The following is an 18,471-nucleotide window of genomic DNA, read 5'->3' as shown; positions in this document are numbered from 1 at the left end:
AGGAAGTGGTATGTCTATCTACTCGATCTATTCTCCTATCTATGCTTGTTTGTTTTTCTTAAATCATCACTGAATTTGCGAATATACGACTCGAAAGGGGCTTCACAAAGTTCAGCCGAGCTGATTACTTGAAGTTAAGACAAGAGAAACGTATTGTTCCCGATGGTGTCAATGCTAAGGTCAGCCTCATTCTCTGTCATTACTCTTTACGTGTGATGGTTACAATCGGGTAATCATTCCGCGTTAAAATTGAATCGGGTCTGTGTTTTCGGTTGTAGTTTCTGTCGTGCCATGGACCGTTGGCAAACAGGGAGCCGGGAAGAGCCTTTTTGTCGGCCACCGTTTAACGTTGCAGGATTGTAGTGTCCTCCGGTGAAGAAAAAAAACCATAACTGCTCTGAAGTGTTATTGATAAAGTTGTTTTGTGTTGTCTTCAAGTTTCGTTGAACAGATTCAATATCCGTGGTCTTTGTGGGGACAAACTTTGTAGCGTTGAAATGATTTTGTTTCGTCGTCTCCTGCTTCTACCGTTTGCCAATGCATGTTTCTGCTTTCCCTTTCCCTTTCCCTTTCATATGCCGAATCACATCATTCTTATAAATATTCCAAAACGAATTGTTATAACCAACTTGCCATTCTTATATTTGCGCATATGTTTAATTAAGCGTTAATTATAAATAGTTAATTCATATTTGTAAGCGTACGCACGAATATAATAGTCGCAAGTTGATTATAACAATTTTGACAAAAAGTTGATTATAACAATCGTCATCCATGGTCCACCACGTCCACAATTGTCTTGCTTGGTGTACTAATACTCTCTTAATATAACGTTTCGGTATTTTATTTTTATATTTTTTTTTGGATGAATTAGATGTTATAGATAAGACTATTAATTTCATAATTATATTCACTCCATTTGACCAAAAAAAGGTCCATCGGATAAGTATTGAATTATTATAAATTGAATTTCCATGTTCGTTCAACAAAGTCAAACTTTCATCGGAAAGCCAAAATCACGAGAAAATTAGGGTAAAAGACTTATCTCACTTTTACCACTGTAAAAATATCTCAAATTCTTTAACCCAAAAAAAAAAAAACTCAAAATCCTCCATACAACGTGGAATTTTTTTTCTCGGTGCAAATTACCGAAGGATTTGCTGACGCAAGCATGACGCAACCAGATCCCGATGGAAAATACCAAAACTATCCCGTCTGTTCACGCCGCCGAGCACAAGGGTTGTCTAGTCATTTAGTTAAGCAGGACGTGGCAAGGGTAGAATCGTAATTTCGGTTCCACTACGACCTTGTGCTGTATGGTCTGCTTCTCTGCATTTTCTCAGCGTCCTTCACGTTCCTCGTTCCTTCTCTTTTCCTCTCCTGTTTTTTTTTTGGGTCTCATCACTTGTTTTTCTTGGAATTTTCATTCTATCTTATACCCATTAGCGTCTGAGATGAGAGCGAACAAAAGGAGAGACGGAGGGGTTTGATTGCTTCAATCTCTCTTCCTGGTTCCATTCCTGATAGTTTCCAGTTTGTTCGATTGTCTGAAAAAGGGACAAGCTTTTATCTGTTCGAAATTACAGTCCATTGCTTGTTCGTTTCTCGGTGGGATCATCCGAAAATGGGCAATTGCTTAGATTCATCAGCTAAAGTAGACAGCAGCAGCCAGAGCCCTCATGCGAATTCTGGTAAGTTTCTTTCCTAGCTCAAGTTTTCTCCTTTCTTTCTATTTAAAAAAAAAAGATTCCATCTTTTTTTTCTTTTCCCTTAACTTTGTTTGATTCAAAACAGCCCTTTTTATTTAAATGCGTTCTGTGATTGTTTCCTCGTGATTTCTTCTTATTCCCGATTTGGGTTTTCCGAATACTTTGCCGGGTTGGTGTTAAATCTTCGAGTGTCGAAGCTAAACTTCTTACCTTGTCGAGGATTGTCGGCGTATAAGCAACGTGGGTTCTCTGTCTGATTATGTTATGAACGCTATGTCCGAATCTTTAATGCTTAAAGCCTTCTGATTTTCCTTTTTTTCATACCGGATTAACATGTTTCTCGTTTTGTAGAGATAGATGATTGGTTGATATTCGTCAAGTTTCTATTTAGGGATTGAATCGCAGTACAATCATATGTTTCCTTGGTGTTTGGTCGATGTTATGCTCTAATAACTCGCCTTTTTGCTGTCTTCGGCCTCAGGAAAGTTTCAGGTGATAGATTGAAAAGAGTTGACTTGTTATTTTGGGACTGAATTACGGGACAAGCATGAACTTTCCTTCGTGTTTGATCGTAATTTAACTCCATAACTCATTCCCTTAGCTGTTTGTAGTTTTCATTTTGCCTCTAAAGTTGATTTGAGTCAGTTGAATTGCTATTTCCGGACAGAAAAATGGATTGACTAAACAATTCCTTTGTCTGATCTATCTTTTCTTTTTTTGTTGCTCTTGTTAGATTCATCGGCCTCAAGGATTTCCAGCAAGAAGGTTCCGTCAAGCTCAATTATGGATTACAAGAGCAGCTCAGAATGTTTGTCAACGCCAAGGACAGAAGGGGAGATTCTTTCATCACCAAATCTAAAAGCTTTCGCCTTCAACGAGCTCAAGAACGCAACTCGGAATTTCCGACCTGACAGTCTTCTAGGTGAAGGAGGTTTCGGCTACGTTTTTAAAGGATGGATCGACGGCAACACTTTCGCTGCTTCAAAACCCGGGTCTGGAATTGTTGTTGCTGTTAAGAAGCTTAAACCAGAAGGCTTGCAAGGTCACAAGGAGTGGTTGGTATGCAATCTCCCCTTTTCGACTTTTCATCCTTTGGTGTTATAACATTTTATCGTTTTCAGGTTTCTTGGTATTACTATTTGATGTCTGTGTGTGTGCTGATATTTAGAGTTTCCATTTTCAGGCAGAAGTGAACTATCTTGGTCAACTTAGTCACCCAAATCTTGTTAAACTGATTGGGTATTGTTTGGAGGGTGAAAACCGGCTTCTGGTATATGAATGCATGCCAAAAGGAAGCCTGGAGAATCATCTTTTCAGACGTAAGTATCGAAAAACGATGTGATCTTCATTTCTTGAATCAGGTCCTGTGCAAATTGCAATAGTTATGCAAAACACTGTCATTCTGAGGTTCAATCCATTCTGAGCTCTTCCTTCTCTGGGACTGCTCTGATGCAAAAAGCTTCGTTGAATTTTGTAACAGCTGTCAAAGTTTTTGGGCCTTGCAGGTGGAGCTCAGTCACTTTCATGGGCGATAAGGATGAAAGTAGCAGTAGGTGCAGCCAAAGGGCTCACTTTTCTTCACGAAGCGAAATCGCAAGTGATATACCGGGATTTTAAGGCGGCTAACATTCTGCTCGACGCTGTAATAAACCCAGGAACTACTCTGAAAATTCTTCAAATGATTTTTTTTTGGGAATTGACCTCTTTCTGACGTCTGTAAATTGATCTAAATGCAGGAGTTTGATGCTAAACTATCGGATTTTGGTCTGGCCAAGGCAGGTCCTACCGGGGACAAGACCCATGTTTCAACTCGGGTCATCGGTACTCAAGGTTATGCAGCCCCTGAATATGTTGCAACAGGTTTGTTCTATATTTCCTTTTATAAAATTTCAAACCCTTTTGCTTCTTTGGACTTTGGCCAAAATGCTTAAAGAAACATCTTTGACATTCTTCAAGAATGCTTCAAAAGGTTTGAACTTTGAATCATGGGCTACAGTTATTTTATCCACTGAGGTCTTATCTTCATTTTGCAGGACGGTTAACAGCAAAGAGCGATGTGTACAGCTTCGGGGTTGTACTACTAGAACTACTATGTGGGCGACCAGCTGTGGATAAATCAAAAGTGGGAACGGAAGAGAATCTCGTAGATTGGGCAACCCCTTATCTTAGTGATAATAAGCGTAAGCTCTTCCGGGTGATGGATACGAGATTGGAAGGTCAATACCCTCAAAAAGGAGCGATAACAGCTGCAGATCTTGCAATGCAGTGCTTAAACCCGGACGCAAAGCTAAGGCCGAAAATGTCAGAGGTTTTGGCTAAACTTGAACAGCTTGATTCTGTTAAACCTGCAACCAAACATGCCCAGATGAAATCTCCAAGAGTTCATGCCTCTGGTTTACAGAAATCTCCGGTTAGGTACAGTCAGAACCGGCCTCTGTTGCATGCAACCCCAGATAGGTCGCCTTTGCAGTCGTACAATCACTCTCCCCTCGTAAGATGAAAAATGAAAGTTGAAGACAGTTTTTTTTTTGTCTGTTTGATGGTGTGACTGATACTGTTTGTGTATAGAAAGCAGATTTTGCCTCTGCATCAGCTTGCTGTGTATTTCATCAAGACATGGGCCTATCCCTGCTGCTTGATAAAAATATGCAAAGTTTCTTGCCGGATTTGGACAGCGTGTTTGAATCAAAGAGTTGGTGAATAAGTGAAGAAGCATGGAGATTGGTTAAAAAGATATTTATAACGGAAAACACTAAAAGCACAAACTACAAGCTTCCAGCGGCCTATATGAACTATTTACTCTCAACACTTTTCTGTCGCCAAACATGTGAGTAAACTGGAGAGATACATACCAAAGGGTGTGACGATGAACAGACAAAACACCAAACCAAAACCAAACACAGAAAACGCCATAACAGATGAAAGAGTTTCAAGATTGTTGGATAGTGTAAGATGATTTTACGACTCTTGGATTGCTTTCTCTTTGGTTGAAGCTTCTTCACCTTTTCCACTCGGCTCTGTTCGATTTATCTAAAACAATCACGCAAGAATGTTACAGTGAGGTAAGTTTTACAAATTTCAAAACATTTTTAGTAGCTTCGGTGTAAAACGAATAATTCTGCTTACCACCCACGTCTTTAGAAGACGAGAAAGATCTATCGCCATTCATAGATCCTTTCCCCGAGGCTAAAAGCAGACGATGTGCCCTTGGGGACATCGTACTCATCTTTTCATCGGTTGAAGAAGGCAGCGAATGGCGCCTCGATATCCCGTTTTTCTCAATCCTCTCTTGGGAAAATCTCGGAGAAGCATGCCCTCTCACCCTGGCTTTTGCAGATTCAGTTGGTGCCATGTAGCTTGGAAGTTTACTCGCACTTTGCTTAAGCCCGTCATCTTGATTCTCAATCTTTGCAGGCAATGAAGCTCGTCTATCAACTTCCTTTGTATTTTCAGAATCTACATTACCATGCTCAGAGCATAATAACCGCACTTCTTCAGCCTTATCACTGCTCTCAGCAGCTTTGAGTTCATCTTGCTCGGGATTTTCCATTACTTCTGATTTCTCATTTTTGTCGAGATCAGAATCCTTTGAAACTGCATTTGGAATATCATTCTTCTTTTCTAGTGTCTCGGGAACTTCAGAAAGAGAAGTTGAAGCCTTCCCATCAAGCTCTGCATCTGCCATATCTTTCTTCTTCTCAGCAGACTTACGGGCTGATTTCTCTGGCCCATTTGAGAGAGGAGTATTTGAAACCTTCTTGAAACTAGGCCTACTAGGCTTCTCTTCTTTAACCTCCAACGGTGACCCATCCTTCCCGACGCCAATAGTTTTTCTAGAACTCTGTTTCACCTTGTCATTCTCGATTCTTGGGGGGAGCTCTTTACTAAGTGAGGAAGCCTTCCTCACATTCCGTTTAGGTTTCTTCTCATTCTCAGCTATCGAAAGGCTAGAGCCATTCTCGGTACTTGGCCCCATTGCTTTCTTGATACCTCGTTTTGGCCTTCCCTTTTTCTTTTCGATCATGGACTTCTTTGTCAGAGGTTTTAAGATCAGATTCTTAGTCGCCCGGGAATTAGGTGACCAAATTTGCAGTCTTGTCCAGCGTTCAAGCCAAACCTTGGCAGAGTTAGGGTCCTCATGGTTATATTGAAGCTTCAGGGGCAACACAGTTGATGACAAAGCCAAAAGCTGAAAATTCACAGACAGATATATAATCAAGGTCGTTTTGCATGATTCCATGCCCATGCAGGAATATGATGGAATGCTAATATGTTATACTTGAGAATACAACAAGAAGCAAATATATGCCTAAACTACAAACAAAAGTTGACAATACCTTGTCAACTATAGAAAGTTTTGCAGGATTCTCCATCCAACTGCATGATCTTGCTTGCAAAGTTTCTGAATTTCTGGCTTCCTAATAACAAAAAAAATTGTAGATTCGGTGACTAATGGTTATTGCTAACGAGCACAACTATTAGACTCCAAGAAATATGTAAATATACCGTAAATTTTTTCCGAAGTTGAATTCCATTGTCAGGAGATCTTGCTCTTTGGCCACGAACAAGAGCCTGTAACTTCACAATCCCATATATACACGAATACGTGGCAACAGCTTGTCTCCTGACCAGGTGACCGCGGATAACTGACTGTAGCCTGATGATGCCTTTAAGTGTACTAAATGCCCTACGAGCCTTTGCAATTCAGACACAACAGTGTTAGAGGATTACAAATTTCAGTTCTCAACTCTCAAAACATGTAATCTTATGGCAAACCTGGTGAGCTCTAAAAGCAGCCTGAACCTTGGTTGCTGCTTGTTCTTGCTTCAATTCCCCTGAATCATTTTGTAAACCCGGATCAATGTTTGATTCACCAACTTCATTGTCTTTCACAGATGAAACATTAGTCCCATCACTCGGATTTTTCTCAGCCACAGTTCGAGCAGTATCGGTTGGAACTGGAGCTGAAACTATAAGAGGCTCGACAGGTAAGTATTTTACATCATCCTTCACAGATACCGCCAGCTTTTCTTTCTTGGCCGATTTCTTCATGGAAGAACATAGATACAGTAAGATACCCACATGTCCAAAAAGAAAAAAAAAACTCGAACTTTAACTTCACATTCTTACCAATTTCTCGTTCTCTTTTGCCAAACTTGACTTTGACGACTTCCTCCCTATAAGATTCTTGAACCATTTACTGGGACTGGGAGTCTTTCCCATTTCGGAAAACAGAGATGCCGGCTAAGTAAGAAAGTTGCTATATCTAGAAATCTGCATAAGAATACAGACGCCATGTCTTTAGAAGCTTTAGAGCAAATTCATCGACCTCTTTAGTTACACATGATTTCTTGCGATGATAAGCACCAAATATACTAGGAACAACAACAAAAGTTTGTAAATTTCAAGTGAAACACCACAAATATAAACCCCAAACAAAGGGAAATCAAAAAAGTTGAGGCAGAAAGTGAAACATATTTCACAAATATCAATACCCAGAAGCGAAATCAGAAGAAGATCAAGCAGAGCAATGAAAGCAGCATGAGTCATAGAGGGAAAGAAGTAACGGAAGCCAGGAAAAGAGGAAGACCCATTAAATAACGTGAACAAAAAGCAGAGATCTCAACCATTAACAGTCCAAACCCATGAAGTTTACAGACAAACAAAAGAACAAACAAACAAGAAAACACCTAGAAATATGTTTGCAGCAGCTGGCGATTTCATCCGGGATTCGAGGCAAGTAACAGAAAAACCACAACTTTCTAACAATTGAGAGCAAAAAGAAGGTAAAATTTGGAACAGACCAAAGCTAGAGAAGACGAAGAACACGAGTAGCAGTGAATGCCCAGATCTGGGTAAAACCCAAAGGAAACTTTTTATTCCTCAAAATGGCAAAAAAGAAATCGAAACGTCAAACTCAAAGAGCCAATGTAGGTACCAAAAAAGAACAGGACGAAGCTTAAACTTTGTTCATCCCCCAACCAACTCGCTTCTTCTTCAAAATGCTCTGTCCTTTCAGTTGTCTACTAAATCTCAGTGACCTATCAGTCGCAGTGAGAATCACACTCTCACCGGTAAAGGGTAAGAGAGAGAAACGGAGAAGAGGCAAGGAGGAAAGAGAGAGACAATATAACGTCAGCCCAAAACGGTGTCGTTTGAGGGATGAGTTGGCAGAACTTTGCCTGGGCCTAATTAGTGGGCCCTGTATGGTTTGGGCGATGACAAGAGGAGATGGATTTACTGGAATGCCCTTCGTCTTCTACCGGAATGGCTTGGTTTCGATTTAGATAAAAGTAAATATAGACCGTCATTATCAAAGTGGTTAGTACGCTAATTCCAAACTTCTAGGATTCCTTTGTTGTCCATTAATTGGTAATATAATATTTCTCCAATATTTACCATATAAATATTCCTTGAAGTTGTCATTTAAATATCTTTTATATTATATATATATATATATGTATGTTCATAGAATCATATTCATGTCACTAATCTCATTGCGTACTTCCATAGCAGTTTCTGCGTTTTCTTGATTGGTACGTAGACAAATAAATTTAAAGTTGTATTAATGTCGTTTAGTTTTATAACAAGAGAGACGCGTTTTCTTGATTTTACTTATTTTTAACTAAAGTCATCCATGCAAGGATGTATGCCGTGTTTTTTTTTAAAAAAATGTATTCATAAATTAAAATGTAAAAAGAAAATAAATGCAAGTGGTGGGAGAGGCAATCTCTATAAATATTAAATGACGCATTTGCAGGTTTCTATATTTCCAAGGCATTTGCATGTGCTCCTCCTCTCTCACTGTCCCCTCTCTCTCTCCCTTTCTTCCCATTATCATATATATATATATATATATATATATATATATATATATATATAAGAAGAATACATTGATGGAGAGGAGAGAGAGAGATCAAGAAGATTATGCAGACCATATATATATATATATAATGGATGATATAGAAATTACCCGAAAATTCGATGGTTTTTCTATCGTTACAAAATGCCACGTGGGTTGTCCCGGCCGGTCAAAATGGAAGAATGGAATACAAAATAATTAGTGACAAATCAAAAGCTTAAAACAGATGATAAAAGTTGAAGAGAACAAAGGAGAAAGTAATGTGACAGTTCATCAAACGATGAAAGGACAGCTTCCCGTTTGAACGGGAAAGGAACAGCGCGTCGTCTAAACCGCTCTTTTATCATTCACCAAAACAAAAACAAAAGCAAAAAAACGACACGCATTTCTTTAATTCCGCCGACAAGTGATTAGTTTGGTGATTAGTCTATTATTTGGATGAATGTGTATTTGTTGTATCATTGGCTTGAATTTGGATCTTTGTATGAGTCACTAATGTCAATGTCTATATTATTTTGATAAGATATTTGAAGAAAAAACGTTATTTTCGATTTATGTATTATTATATATTCGAACTATATTTTTATTTTTTTTCACCGTCGTTTTTCCTCTCTGTTTTTTTTTTCATTTCTTTCTCGTAATTTCATCTCAGCCGACAAATGGCGTTACATTCGGAGTTTACACATCACACGACCGCTGCAGATGGCGACGGAGAGAGGATGACTAACGGCGTCAAATGATCTTGACGGACAGATCACGTTGACTCGGCGTGGTCAACTGTCCGAATTTCGCTCGCGTTTGCCGCTGTTTGAATTTTACACAGCCGGATTAACGCCTTGTGACTTTAATTAATTATCCTTTTTTTTTATAAAATTATTTCCTTATAACATCTATTTTTTTTATAATCCGAAAATTCATCGAGCCTTTGGCCCAACTACATCGATCAGAAAAATCCAGGTGAATGTCTCTACCCACGCTTGGGCTTGAACCCAAAATAAGAGCATACTTTGCATCTCTCTAGATTCCTTATAACATGTATTGATCTTAATTAGGTGCATTTTGGTCCACTGTTATAATTTTAATACAATTACGTATTTTTTATTAATATTATAATCTCGAACAACATTTTTAGATATCATAGATGGCACAAAAGATGTAAGTTGGATCTGTTTATAACTTACAAACTTTATTAGCATACGTGAAGAAATTACTTCGAGAGAAGAAACAAAAACATTTATTCGTCCACGATGCGTGTGTACGTATATATATATATATATATATCATATTTTTCTTTTTTTTTTAAAGATCTGATTCGTGTGTCATGCATATATACATAAATACACGCATGTGTGTATACGTGAGAGTTTAGTTTTATTATTACAAGTTGAAATAGATGAAGAAATCAAAACTGGTTTCTAAATCCGGAAGATAAGTCAGATTAATCATGTGAAGTATACGTTCTTCAAGGATCTTGAAATTTAATTAATTATTTTTTTAAAAAAAAAATTGGTCATGTTCTTAGGAGCAGTTAAACAGTCTGTCATGGCTGAGGTTGTGCACTGATGAACATACAAACAAATACGAATATTAAACACAATCGTATTTATTGTCTCCTCTGCCCATTTCTTCTCTTCACCCAAGTTTCTCTCTCTCTCTCCCAGGAAAACTTTCTCTCGTTTTCCCAGAAGATTTTTTTTTTCTCACGTTCTCGATCCCAAGTTTTTCTGCTACTTTCCCGAGAATCTGTCTCTGTTCATACAGAATCCCAAGTTTTTTTTTTGTTTATGTACTCTGCAAGATATTTCCTTTTTTGGTCTAAGAAGTTGAATCAAATCACTTTGATCTCTGAAATGTCAGCTTGTTCATGGTTTTTCTAGCTCCAGAGATTTTTTTTTTCCCGAGAAAATGCATAATTTTCTCAATAGCCAGGCATTTTCCCTCGCTTTCCTTCTCCTTCCTCTTCTTCTTCTTCCAACATTCTCAGAATCACAGCTCACATCAAGTGAAACAAGAAGTCTCTTTGAAATCCAGAAGCTCCTAGAACATCCAGAGTCTCTACGATCATGGAACAACTGGACCAACTTCTGTTTTCTCCCTTCCTCTCCTTCCCTGAGAATCGTCTGCTCCGATGGCCATGTAACCGAATTAACCATCCTAGGAAACAGAACCGTCAAGCTGTCGGAAACATTCTCCAGTGACTCGTTCTTCACTGTTCTTACCAAACTCTCAAGCTTGAAAACCTTGTCTCTTGTCTCTCTCGGCATCTCTGGTCCTTTCCCTTCGAAGATCACGAGGTTATCATCTCTCCAAGTTCTGAATTTCAGCTCTAATTTCATCTCTGGCCCTATCCCGAAAGAGATTGCGTCGTTGAATGGCCTGAGAAGCCTTGCTCTTGCCAACAATCTGCTGAACGCAACTGTTCCGGATCTCAGAGGGCTGCTGGATCTTCGAGAGCTGAATCTCGGAGGTAATCGTCTCGGCCCTGAAGTTCCTTCGCTCGCAAGCAATTTAATCACTGTTTCATTGAAGAAAAACTCCTTCGGATCAAAGATTCCAGAACAGATCAAGAAGATGGGTAAGCTTCAAAGCTTGGACCTTTCCGACAACAAGTTCACTGGGCCAATCCCGGATTTTCTGTTTTCACTTCCTTCTCTCCAGAACCTCAGTTTGTGTCGGAACCTGTTATCTGGGTCATTTCCAAACTTGACATGCAGCTCAAAGCTCAGAACTTTAGACGTTTCTCGGAATCTTCTTACGGGAAAGCTTCCGTCTTGCTTTTCTTCCAAGAGATTCCAGAATCACACAGTGATTTATTCCTTCAACTGTTTGTCTATCAATGGAACTCCCAGCGCAAAGTATCAGCGTCCAGCTTCTTTCTGTAAGAGCGAAGCAGAGCAAGCGGTGGCTGTGAAGCCAGTTCCAAAGGAACAGAAGAAAGATTCTGAAATCAAACTAGGGGTACTGATTGGTATAATCGTGGGTGTGGTCATCGTCACATCGGTTTTGGCTCTGTTGATTCTGATTATAATGAGAAGATCACGATCAGAAGCAGAAGCAGAGCAATCTGAAGGGAACAATGTCGAGAGACATGCCTTTGATAAAGTCTCTGTTTGCAGCACCACCACCTCAAAGACAGTACCAGATTCAAGTAAAGAAAGGATACAATCTTTTTTTAGTCTTGAATTTGATATTTTCTACAAAACCCATCAACTGAAACCTGCTGCTCGAGCTTTTTGAATGTAGGACGTGTGCCACAGACGATGAGATCGGCCGTGATTGGTCTGCCGCCGTATCGGGTTTTCAACTTGGAGGAACTGGAAGAAGCAACCAACAACTTCGAGGCATCAAATCTGGTCGGTGAACAGGTAAACAAAAACACGACATGAACTTTGGTTGATCTGAGTTGTGACCTTTGACAGAACTCGAAGAGATTCTTGTCTTGGAACAGCTGTACAGAGGTTTTCTTAGAGAGGGCATAGCGGTGACGGTGAAATGTATAAAGCTGAAGCAGAAGAATTCACCACAGAACTTGGCTCAGCAGATGGAAGTGTTGTCTAAGCTAAGGCATATGCATTTGGTCAGTGTTCTTGGACACTGCATTGTCACTTACCAAGATCATCATCCTTATGCCGGAAGCACAATCTTCGTCGTCCAAGAATACTTCTCTAACGGGTCGTTGAGGGATTTCCTCACAGGTGATGGATGATACCTGGAAAAAGACAAAATGAGTTTGGTTGTTAAGTGAGTCGAACAGTTTCTGACAGGAAATTACATGGGAATTTTCTGTCAGATTGGAGGAAGAAAGAGGTCTTGAAATGGCCTCAGCGAATGGCAATAGCAATTGGAGTTGCTAGAGGAATACAGTTCTTGCACACGGGAGTGGCACCTGGAATCTTCGGGAACAATTTGGATATAGAAAACATCCTGCTTGATGAAACACTCGGTGCAAAGATCTGCGGCTATACCATTCCCTTACCACATTCCAAGGTAAAACACAAGTCAAGAACAGAACAAACACTTTCATGTTTTGTTATTCCATTTCTTTAACTCAATCCGAGAAAAATCTCAGGTCGGAGCAGGGAGTCCTCTTCAAGGAAACCAAGCGAAAAGTCCACTCGGGTTCGTATCTCTTTAGATACAAATTCAAACCCTTCTCTTGTATTGGTCATTATGACATGCTTGATCTTGAAAAATTGCAGAAATGAAGACAGAGAGAAAGAAGACGTTTACCAGTTCGGAGTGATACTGCTTGAGATCATCACAGGCAGAGTGGTGGCATCTTCCTCAGACATGGGAGGTTTAAAGCTTCAGGTATGTTCCGTTTCAGAGTCAGTTCTTCTTCGTGTTTCTCATCCCGAGAACTACAGAAGGCCTTGAACCTCTTTTATTCTGTCTGAAGCTGGAGAATGGATTGAAGGAAGAGCCCTCGGTGTTGAGAAGCTTGATAGATCCGTCGGTGAGAGGGACATATGCTTACGAGTCGTTGAGAACGACTGTGGAATTCGCCATTAACTGTCTCTGCGAAGATCCGAGCAAGAGGCCGTCGATTGAAGATGTTGTCTGGAATCTGCAGTACACAATTCAAGTGCAGCAAGGATGGACAAGCAGCGGTAACCTTGGCATTGCTACATAGAATCATGTAGAATACAAGTACTTACCTTCAAAATTTTTTGTGCTTTAAAGATAAATGTTTCAAATGCAATATAATAAGCAAATGAATGTAATGCTCAAGCAAATGCCTAACCTCATAGATTCATTACAGCATCTAAGATTAATCAAATATCACCCAAAACATTTTATTCAATCTCCATTTAAGGCACAGATTTGTTGAAATTATCCAGTACTCTTACAACACTTTTGATTTCTTTCCATTTCCTTTATGGGTTGTCTTCCGAGTCTCAATGTTGATAAATCCTTTATAAGTTTACAGTTCTTACTGAAATTACCAAGTTGCAGTGAAGCAAAACACAGAGCATATGACCAAACGAGAGGTAGAAACATTGATAAAAGAATGGGAAGATGCAAGTGTATTAAAAGGGAAATGGGCATTCGATTTCGAGAGTAATGACAGCAACATTGCAGAAATCGAACATGAAAACATGTGTGTCCGAATGCTCCAAACAATATAAGACAAAAGACGAGCAACTAATACTAGTCAGCTGTCCAGCTTTGCTCGACGATTTCTCGTACTCTTCTGTTGTACTCACGCTTATTTTCGCTGAACATTCTAGCAGCTTCCGAGTTGGCGGGAGAATTTGGATTCGGGTCACAAAGCAACGACTGCGAATTCAATAATTGTAAGTAAATCAATCAGAAAACGTTCAAAGTGTTTCATAGACTATTAGGATGCATAATATTTCTATACCTGAATGGAAGTGAGTATAGCAGCTACATCGTATATTGGACTCCACTGATTCTGTAGAATGTCCAAGCAAATGCTCCCATCTGCATAAACTGCATATATTATCGGTCAAGAAGCGAGTTTTCAGAAACAAATGGAGCCATAAGCTACAATAGACAGAGATCGATGCTGCATCATATCCAAACTTACTGTTCGGATGGAACATCCGTGAGACAAAACGGACAGTTGGTGGCTTATTTGGATAATCCTCCGAAAAACTAAGTGTAAGTTTGAAAGTACCTGACAGAATCAGAAATGGGAGATGAGAACAACATCTGAAAGAACAACACCAAGATGGCAAAAATCGAAATGCCGAAACCGAAAGATGGAACTTTACCTCCATCCCATGGGGTATCATCAGGCCTAAAAGTGGGAAAACGAAAAGGGTGTGAACACAGAGAATGTATCTGAATGTAGGTAGAGGACAGCAAAATTTGACTAAGGCAAAATCATCTTCCTTTGTTTCAATACCCGAATATAACGGCATTCCAGAGCATGATATTGTTATCTTGTGGAGCACCGCTTATCCCGGCAGGAGGGTCCTGCTGCACTCTCTTAAAATCTCTCATCAGTCTCTTCCTTGCCGGAGTCGACATCCTCTTCCTTAAGTCTATATATACCCAATATATATATCACAAGACCATAACTACACTCTGTAAGCATAACTGTGAATAAGTAATTCAAAACATCGTATTTGCAGGAGAACAATGTTTTCCAATTCAGAATTCCAAACTGTTCTGTTCCTTCTTCCTACTTCTGCGAAAACAGTGAAATTGATCGATTGCTTACGTATGCATATGCCTACGCCGATATGTGGATTCGAATTTGGACTAGGAAATCTACGACCGATTAGCAGACAACTGATTAGCTCAGAGCGACGTCATCTGCAATCATATCGTTGTTTACATGCCCTACCGAATCGAATTTCATCTCAAACTCAACACAGTTCTCTTGAATCTAGGAACAAGCTAAGGCCGCATAAATTCACCACAAGGAGGGAAGAACAGCTCAAAATCAAAGCAAAATCCACGAATCGAGCAACAAACAGAAGCACCGCAGAGAGAGATCATACCGGTGAACAAAAGCTAGCGTCAAGCGGCGAAGGTTCAGAAATCAGCCCGAAACAAGAGACGGCGATGAGCGATACCAGGAGAAGAGAGGAGCTCCGATCAATTTTGCCGTCGCTTGGGTGCGAATTTGCGATTGGGATAAGAAGTTAATTTTTGTGCTTCGTGTGACTTACGCAGCTTATAATCTTCTAGAAACTTCCATCTCGCTGACAGCTTTCAGATTTAGATTCGCTTTCTCAGAACCAACCATTAAACCGGAATAAACCGTTAGACCGGACTGGAAAACATTTTACACTGCTAATTGATGGAACAGATTTTTGAATTTTTGTTTGCGGAGGAAATCTTCCAATCAAACTGATGAACAAAAATCGATTGGGATTGTGTTTCGCTCTGAAGATTTCATGAGACACCGAATCCAGAATCTCGTGACCGGCGGTTTCTACCAGGAAGCAGTGTTGTGCACGCGCCACTACGCTTCTGCCTGCTCTCCTAACAAGTTCACCTTCCCGCCGCTTCTCAAAGCCTGCGCGAAGCTCGGAGACGTCGTCAATGGTCGAGTGTTGCATGCCCAGATCGTCAAAACCGGGTTTTTCGTCGATGTTTTCACTGCTACGGCTCTCATGAGCATGTACATGAAGGTGGAACATCCCTTCGATGCCCGTAAAGTGCTTGACGAAATGCCTGATCGGAATGCTGCTTCTTCTAATGCGGCGATTTCAGGGTTTTTGCAAAATGGGTTTCGCAGAGAAGCGTTTAGTATGTTCAGGGAAGTAAGGTTGTCTGGGTTTGGAACGAATTCGGTTACAGTGGCAAGTGTTTTGGGCGGCTGCGAGGATGTTGAAGGAAGCATGCAAATGCACTGTTTGGCGATTAAGTTAGGAGTTGAGATGGATGTTTATGTCGGAACTTCTCTTGTTTCGATGTATTCGAGATGTTCAGAGTGGATTTTGGCTGCGAAGATGTTCGAAAGTGTGCCTAACAAGAGTGTGGTCACCTATAATGCTTTTCTTTCTGGGTTATTGGAAAATGGTTTGTTGCATTTGGTTCTGGATGCGTTCAATCTCATGAAGAGGTTTTCAAGCGAAAAACCGAATGCTATCACTCTCATCAATGTTATATCTGCGTGTGCTAGTCTTTTACATTCCGAGTTTGGGAGGCAAATTCATGGCATTGTTATGAAAACCGAGTTTCAGTTTGATGCCATGGTAGGTACATGCCTTGTTGACATGTATTCAAAATGCCATTGTTGGAAATCAGCATACAAAGTCTTCGATGAGCTTCAATGTTCCAGAAACTTAATAACATGGAACTCTATTATTTCTGGGATGATGATGAATGGGAAGTATGAGCGAGCAGTTGAGCTGTTTGAACAGTTGGAATCTGAGGGACTTGAGGCTGATTCATCGACGTGGAATTCATTGATCAGCGGCTTCTCACAATCAGGGAAAGGAGTTGAAGCTTTCGAGTGCTTCAAGAGAATGCTATCAGTAGTTACAGTTCCAAGTTTAAAATGTCTTACGAGCCTTTTACCAGCTTGTTCAGACTTATTGGCTCTAAAGAATGGTAAAGAGATCCATGGGCATGTCATCAAAGCTGCATCGGAAAGGGATATATTTGTTGCTACATCTCTTATTGACATGTACATGAAATGCGGGTTCTTCTCATGGGCACGTCGAATCTTTAACCAATTCATACCAAAACCCAAAGATCCAGTGTTCTGGAATGTTATGATATCTGGTTACGGTAAAAATGGAGAATATGAATCTGCAATCGAAATCTTTGATCAACTCCAAGACGAGAAAGTAGAACCCAGCTCAGCAACTTTTACTGGCGTTTTATCCGCATGCAGTCACTGTGGCAAGGTTGAAAAGGGATTTCATCTTTTTAGGTTGATGCACGACGTATATGGATTGAAACCTAGTACAGAGCACATTGGCTGTATGGTTGATCTTTTGGGTCGGTATGGTAGGTTAAAAGAAGCTAAGGAGCTGATAGATGAAATATCAGAACCATCGCCTTCAGCGTACTCTTCTTTACTCGGTGCTTGTATGCAATACCTAGATCCCAAGCTGGGAGAGGAAATGGCAACGAAGCTCTCAGAGTTAGAGCCAGAAAACCCGGCTCCTTTTGTGATCCTGTCTAGTATATATGCTGCTTTAGGAAGATGGAAAGATGTGGAAACTACCCGACAGTTGATAGATGATAAACGACTGGTAAAACATCCAGGCCATAGTTTAGCTGGACTGACATGAATGTAGATCTGCAGGTTCTTGGCCATCATCCTTGGATTATCAAGGATTCTTGCCCATCCACAGCCCACGCTCAACTATTCGCGTAGAGATGCAAGAATCGAGTGTAATGAATCCTGTGTTTGTGGAGTTGAAGGGTTCTGCCGCTGTTACTGGTTCTGGCTCTTACAAGATTGGGTTTATCATATGTACTTACACAGTGGTGCTTCTTGTCTACTTGGAGAAGTACTGTTGTTTTAACTCTGGTTCAAGACAACAGACCGGCAAACTTCAACCAGGAACAAAGTGTGTCATCTTTCTATTACTGCCGTCATTGATACACTCATCAAATTCAAGCTTGAGTTCATTAATGGATGGACAGATCAGATCAGCTTGCATAAGCCAGCGAGTTAAAAAAATATCTCGAGACATCAGTTTTCAGTGATGGCCGATTCTCGGACAGTGAAAGGACAAGAAAAGGGAAACAAAATATTTGCATTTTTGTTCTCCAATAATTTCTTCTTTTTTTTAAAGAAAAGAAGAAGGAACCTACTCTAATATTAACTCGCACTGCATTATTCACTTTGTTTTTTTTTTTGTTTCCTCCCTTCATTTTGCCATTGGAACATGTAAAAGGCAGGGACAAAACCAGTTTTGATTGAACTGAACTCACACTACACATTTTTGTGTTGGAAGGAAGGTGCCAAATGGGGAAAAAAAATTATTAACAGGGTTTGCCTTTCTTACAGCCTAAGACCCCGGAATTCATGGTGAGTTTCCTGACCAAAGTCCCTGGCTGCGGCCGGATTGCAAACTTGCTGGGGACCGGATTCTTCGGGGCTACACTCCAAGCGTTTGCTCTTCCCGACTGCACAAAGTAGGCTCCGTTCAGGAAGTAATCTCCCTCCGACTGCCAGTTCCACGATTTCCACTCGGGGTATGGTGTGTACTCCCTCTTCGTTACCTTTGGACCGACGTTTTCTATTATTATCATTTGGAGTGATATGGATAATCTTTTTGGTGTGTATATATATATATATAAGGATTTTATACCTGCTTGGCTTGCTCGTTTGGAGGGGCGATGAAGCGATTTCCTTGGCTGATGATTGTAGGGTTCATATTTCCGCCAATGGCATACATTTCCCAGTGTGTATAGTCATTGTTCACCACATGGATCAGGCCGTATCTGCACCTCGGCATT

The 18,471-nt window shown here is 40.3% G+C and overlaps 7 protein-coding genes across 9 annotated transcripts in view; 4 read left to right on the top strand and 3 right to left on the bottom strand.

Annotated features, from left to right (window-relative positions):
• The window catches only part of LOC104801790 (60S ribosomal protein L10-2-like), a 1,769-nt gene extending 1,244 nt beyond the window's left edge, over positions 1-525 (top strand). Inside the window, exons 3-4 of the mRNA XM_010525150.1 lie at positions 94-179; positions 279-525. Coding sequence (XP_010523452.1) covers positions 94-179; positions 279-347 — 155 coding nt within the window. The 3' untranslated portion in view covers positions 348-525. The remainder of the gene's footprint in view (positions 1-93; positions 180-278) is intronic.
• An 813-nt stretch (positions 526-1,338) lies between these two features.
• On the top strand, positions 1,339-4,375 carry LOC104801789 (protein kinase 2B, chloroplastic-like). Its single transcript, XM_010525149.2, has 6 exons — positions 1,339-1,691; positions 2,443-2,768; positions 2,893-3,028; positions 3,215-3,351; positions 3,446-3,569; positions 3,743-4,375. Exons 1-6 carry the CDS (start codon positions 1,625-1,627, stop codon positions 4,207-4,209), a joined length of 1,257 nt encoding a protein of 418 aa, XP_010523451.1. The 5' UTR covers positions 1,339-1,624; the 3' UTR covers positions 4,210-4,375.
• Positions 4,376-4,462: 87 nt separating this feature from the next.
• Positions 4,463-7,823, bottom strand: LOC104801788 (protein IQ-DOMAIN 31-like). Of its 2 annotated transcripts, none has more exons than XM_010525147.1 (7): positions 7,648-7,823; positions 6,840-6,983; positions 6,486-6,755; positions 6,216-6,404; positions 6,047-6,127; positions 4,836-5,898; positions 4,463-4,739 (listed from the first exon to the last, which is right to left on the bottom strand). In XM_010525147.1, the coding sequence occupies exons 2-7, from the start codon at positions 6,930-6,932 to the stop codon at positions 4,708-4,710; spliced, it is 1,728 nt and encodes a 575-aa protein (XP_010523449.1). In that variant the 5' UTR covers positions 6,933-6,983; positions 7,648-7,823; the 3' UTR covers positions 4,463-4,707. The 2 variants fall into 2 exon arrangements, with proteins under 2 accessions (XP_010523449.1, XP_010523450.1); XM_010525148.2 differs by lacking the exon at positions 7,648-7,823 and adding an exon at positions 7,514-7,608.
• A 2,238-nt stretch (positions 7,824-10,061) lies between these two features.
• LOC104801787 (probable LRR receptor-like serine/threonine-protein kinase At1g14390) lies at positions 10,062-13,375 on the top strand. Its single transcript, XM_010525146.1, has 7 exons — positions 10,062-11,719; positions 11,815-11,936; positions 12,020-12,266; positions 12,362-12,558; positions 12,641-12,690; positions 12,771-12,882; positions 12,971-13,375. Exons 1-7 carry the CDS (start codon positions 10,477-10,479, stop codon positions 13,202-13,204), a joined length of 2,205 nt encoding a protein of 734 aa, XP_010523448.1. The 5' UTR covers positions 10,062-10,476; the 3' UTR covers positions 13,205-13,375.
• Positions 13,376-13,580: 205 nt separating this feature from the next.
• On the bottom strand, positions 13,581-15,174 carry LOC104801786 (ubiquitin-conjugating enzyme E2 2-like). Of its 2 annotated transcripts, none has more exons than XM_010525145.2 (6): positions 15,045-15,174; positions 14,444-14,582; positions 14,310-14,335; positions 14,123-14,212; positions 13,937-14,016; positions 13,581-13,851 (listed from the first exon to the last, which is right to left on the bottom strand). In XM_010525145.2, exons 2-6 carry the CDS (start codon positions 14,566-14,568, stop codon positions 13,723-13,725), a joined length of 450 nt encoding a protein of 149 aa, XP_010523447.1. In that variant the 5' UTR covers positions 14,569-14,582; positions 15,045-15,174; the 3' UTR covers positions 13,581-13,722. The 2 variants fall into 2 exon arrangements, with proteins under 2 accessions (XP_010523447.1, XP_010523446.1); XM_010525144.1 differs by having other exon boundaries at positions 13,937-14,025; positions 15,045-15,169.
• Positions 15,175-15,276: 102 nt separating this feature from the next.
• Positions 15,277-17,913, top strand: LOC104801784 (pentatricopeptide repeat-containing protein At2g02750). The gene has a single exon (XM_010525141.1). The coding sequence runs from the start codon at positions 15,444-15,446 to the stop codon at positions 17,292-17,294; it is 1,851 nt and encodes a 616-aa protein (XP_010523443.1). The 5' UTR covers positions 15,277-15,443; the 3' UTR covers positions 17,295-17,913.
• Positions 17,899-18,471, bottom strand: part of LOC104801785 (probable pectate lyase 3) — a 2,339-nt gene continuing 1,766 nt past the window's right edge. Inside the window, exons 4-5 of the mRNA XM_010525143.1 lie at positions 18,324-18,471; positions 17,899-18,234 (exon numbers count right to left, since the gene is read on the bottom strand). Of these exons, the coding sequence (XP_010523445.1) occupies positions 17,995-18,234; positions 18,324-18,471 (388 nt within the window). The 3' untranslated portion in view covers positions 17,899-17,994. The remainder of the gene's footprint in view (positions 18,235-18,323) is intronic.

This window comes from Tarenaya hassleriana, unplaced genomic scaffold, assembly GCF_000463585.1.
Source record: "Tarenaya hassleriana unplaced genomic scaffold, ASM46358v1 Cleome75, whole genome shotgun sequence".
Classification (NCBI taxonomy): domain Eukaryota; kingdom Viridiplantae; phylum Streptophyta; class Magnoliopsida; order Brassicales; family Cleomaceae; genus Tarenaya; species Tarenaya hassleriana.
This window is presented reverse-complemented; position numbering and strand designations above follow the sequence as displayed.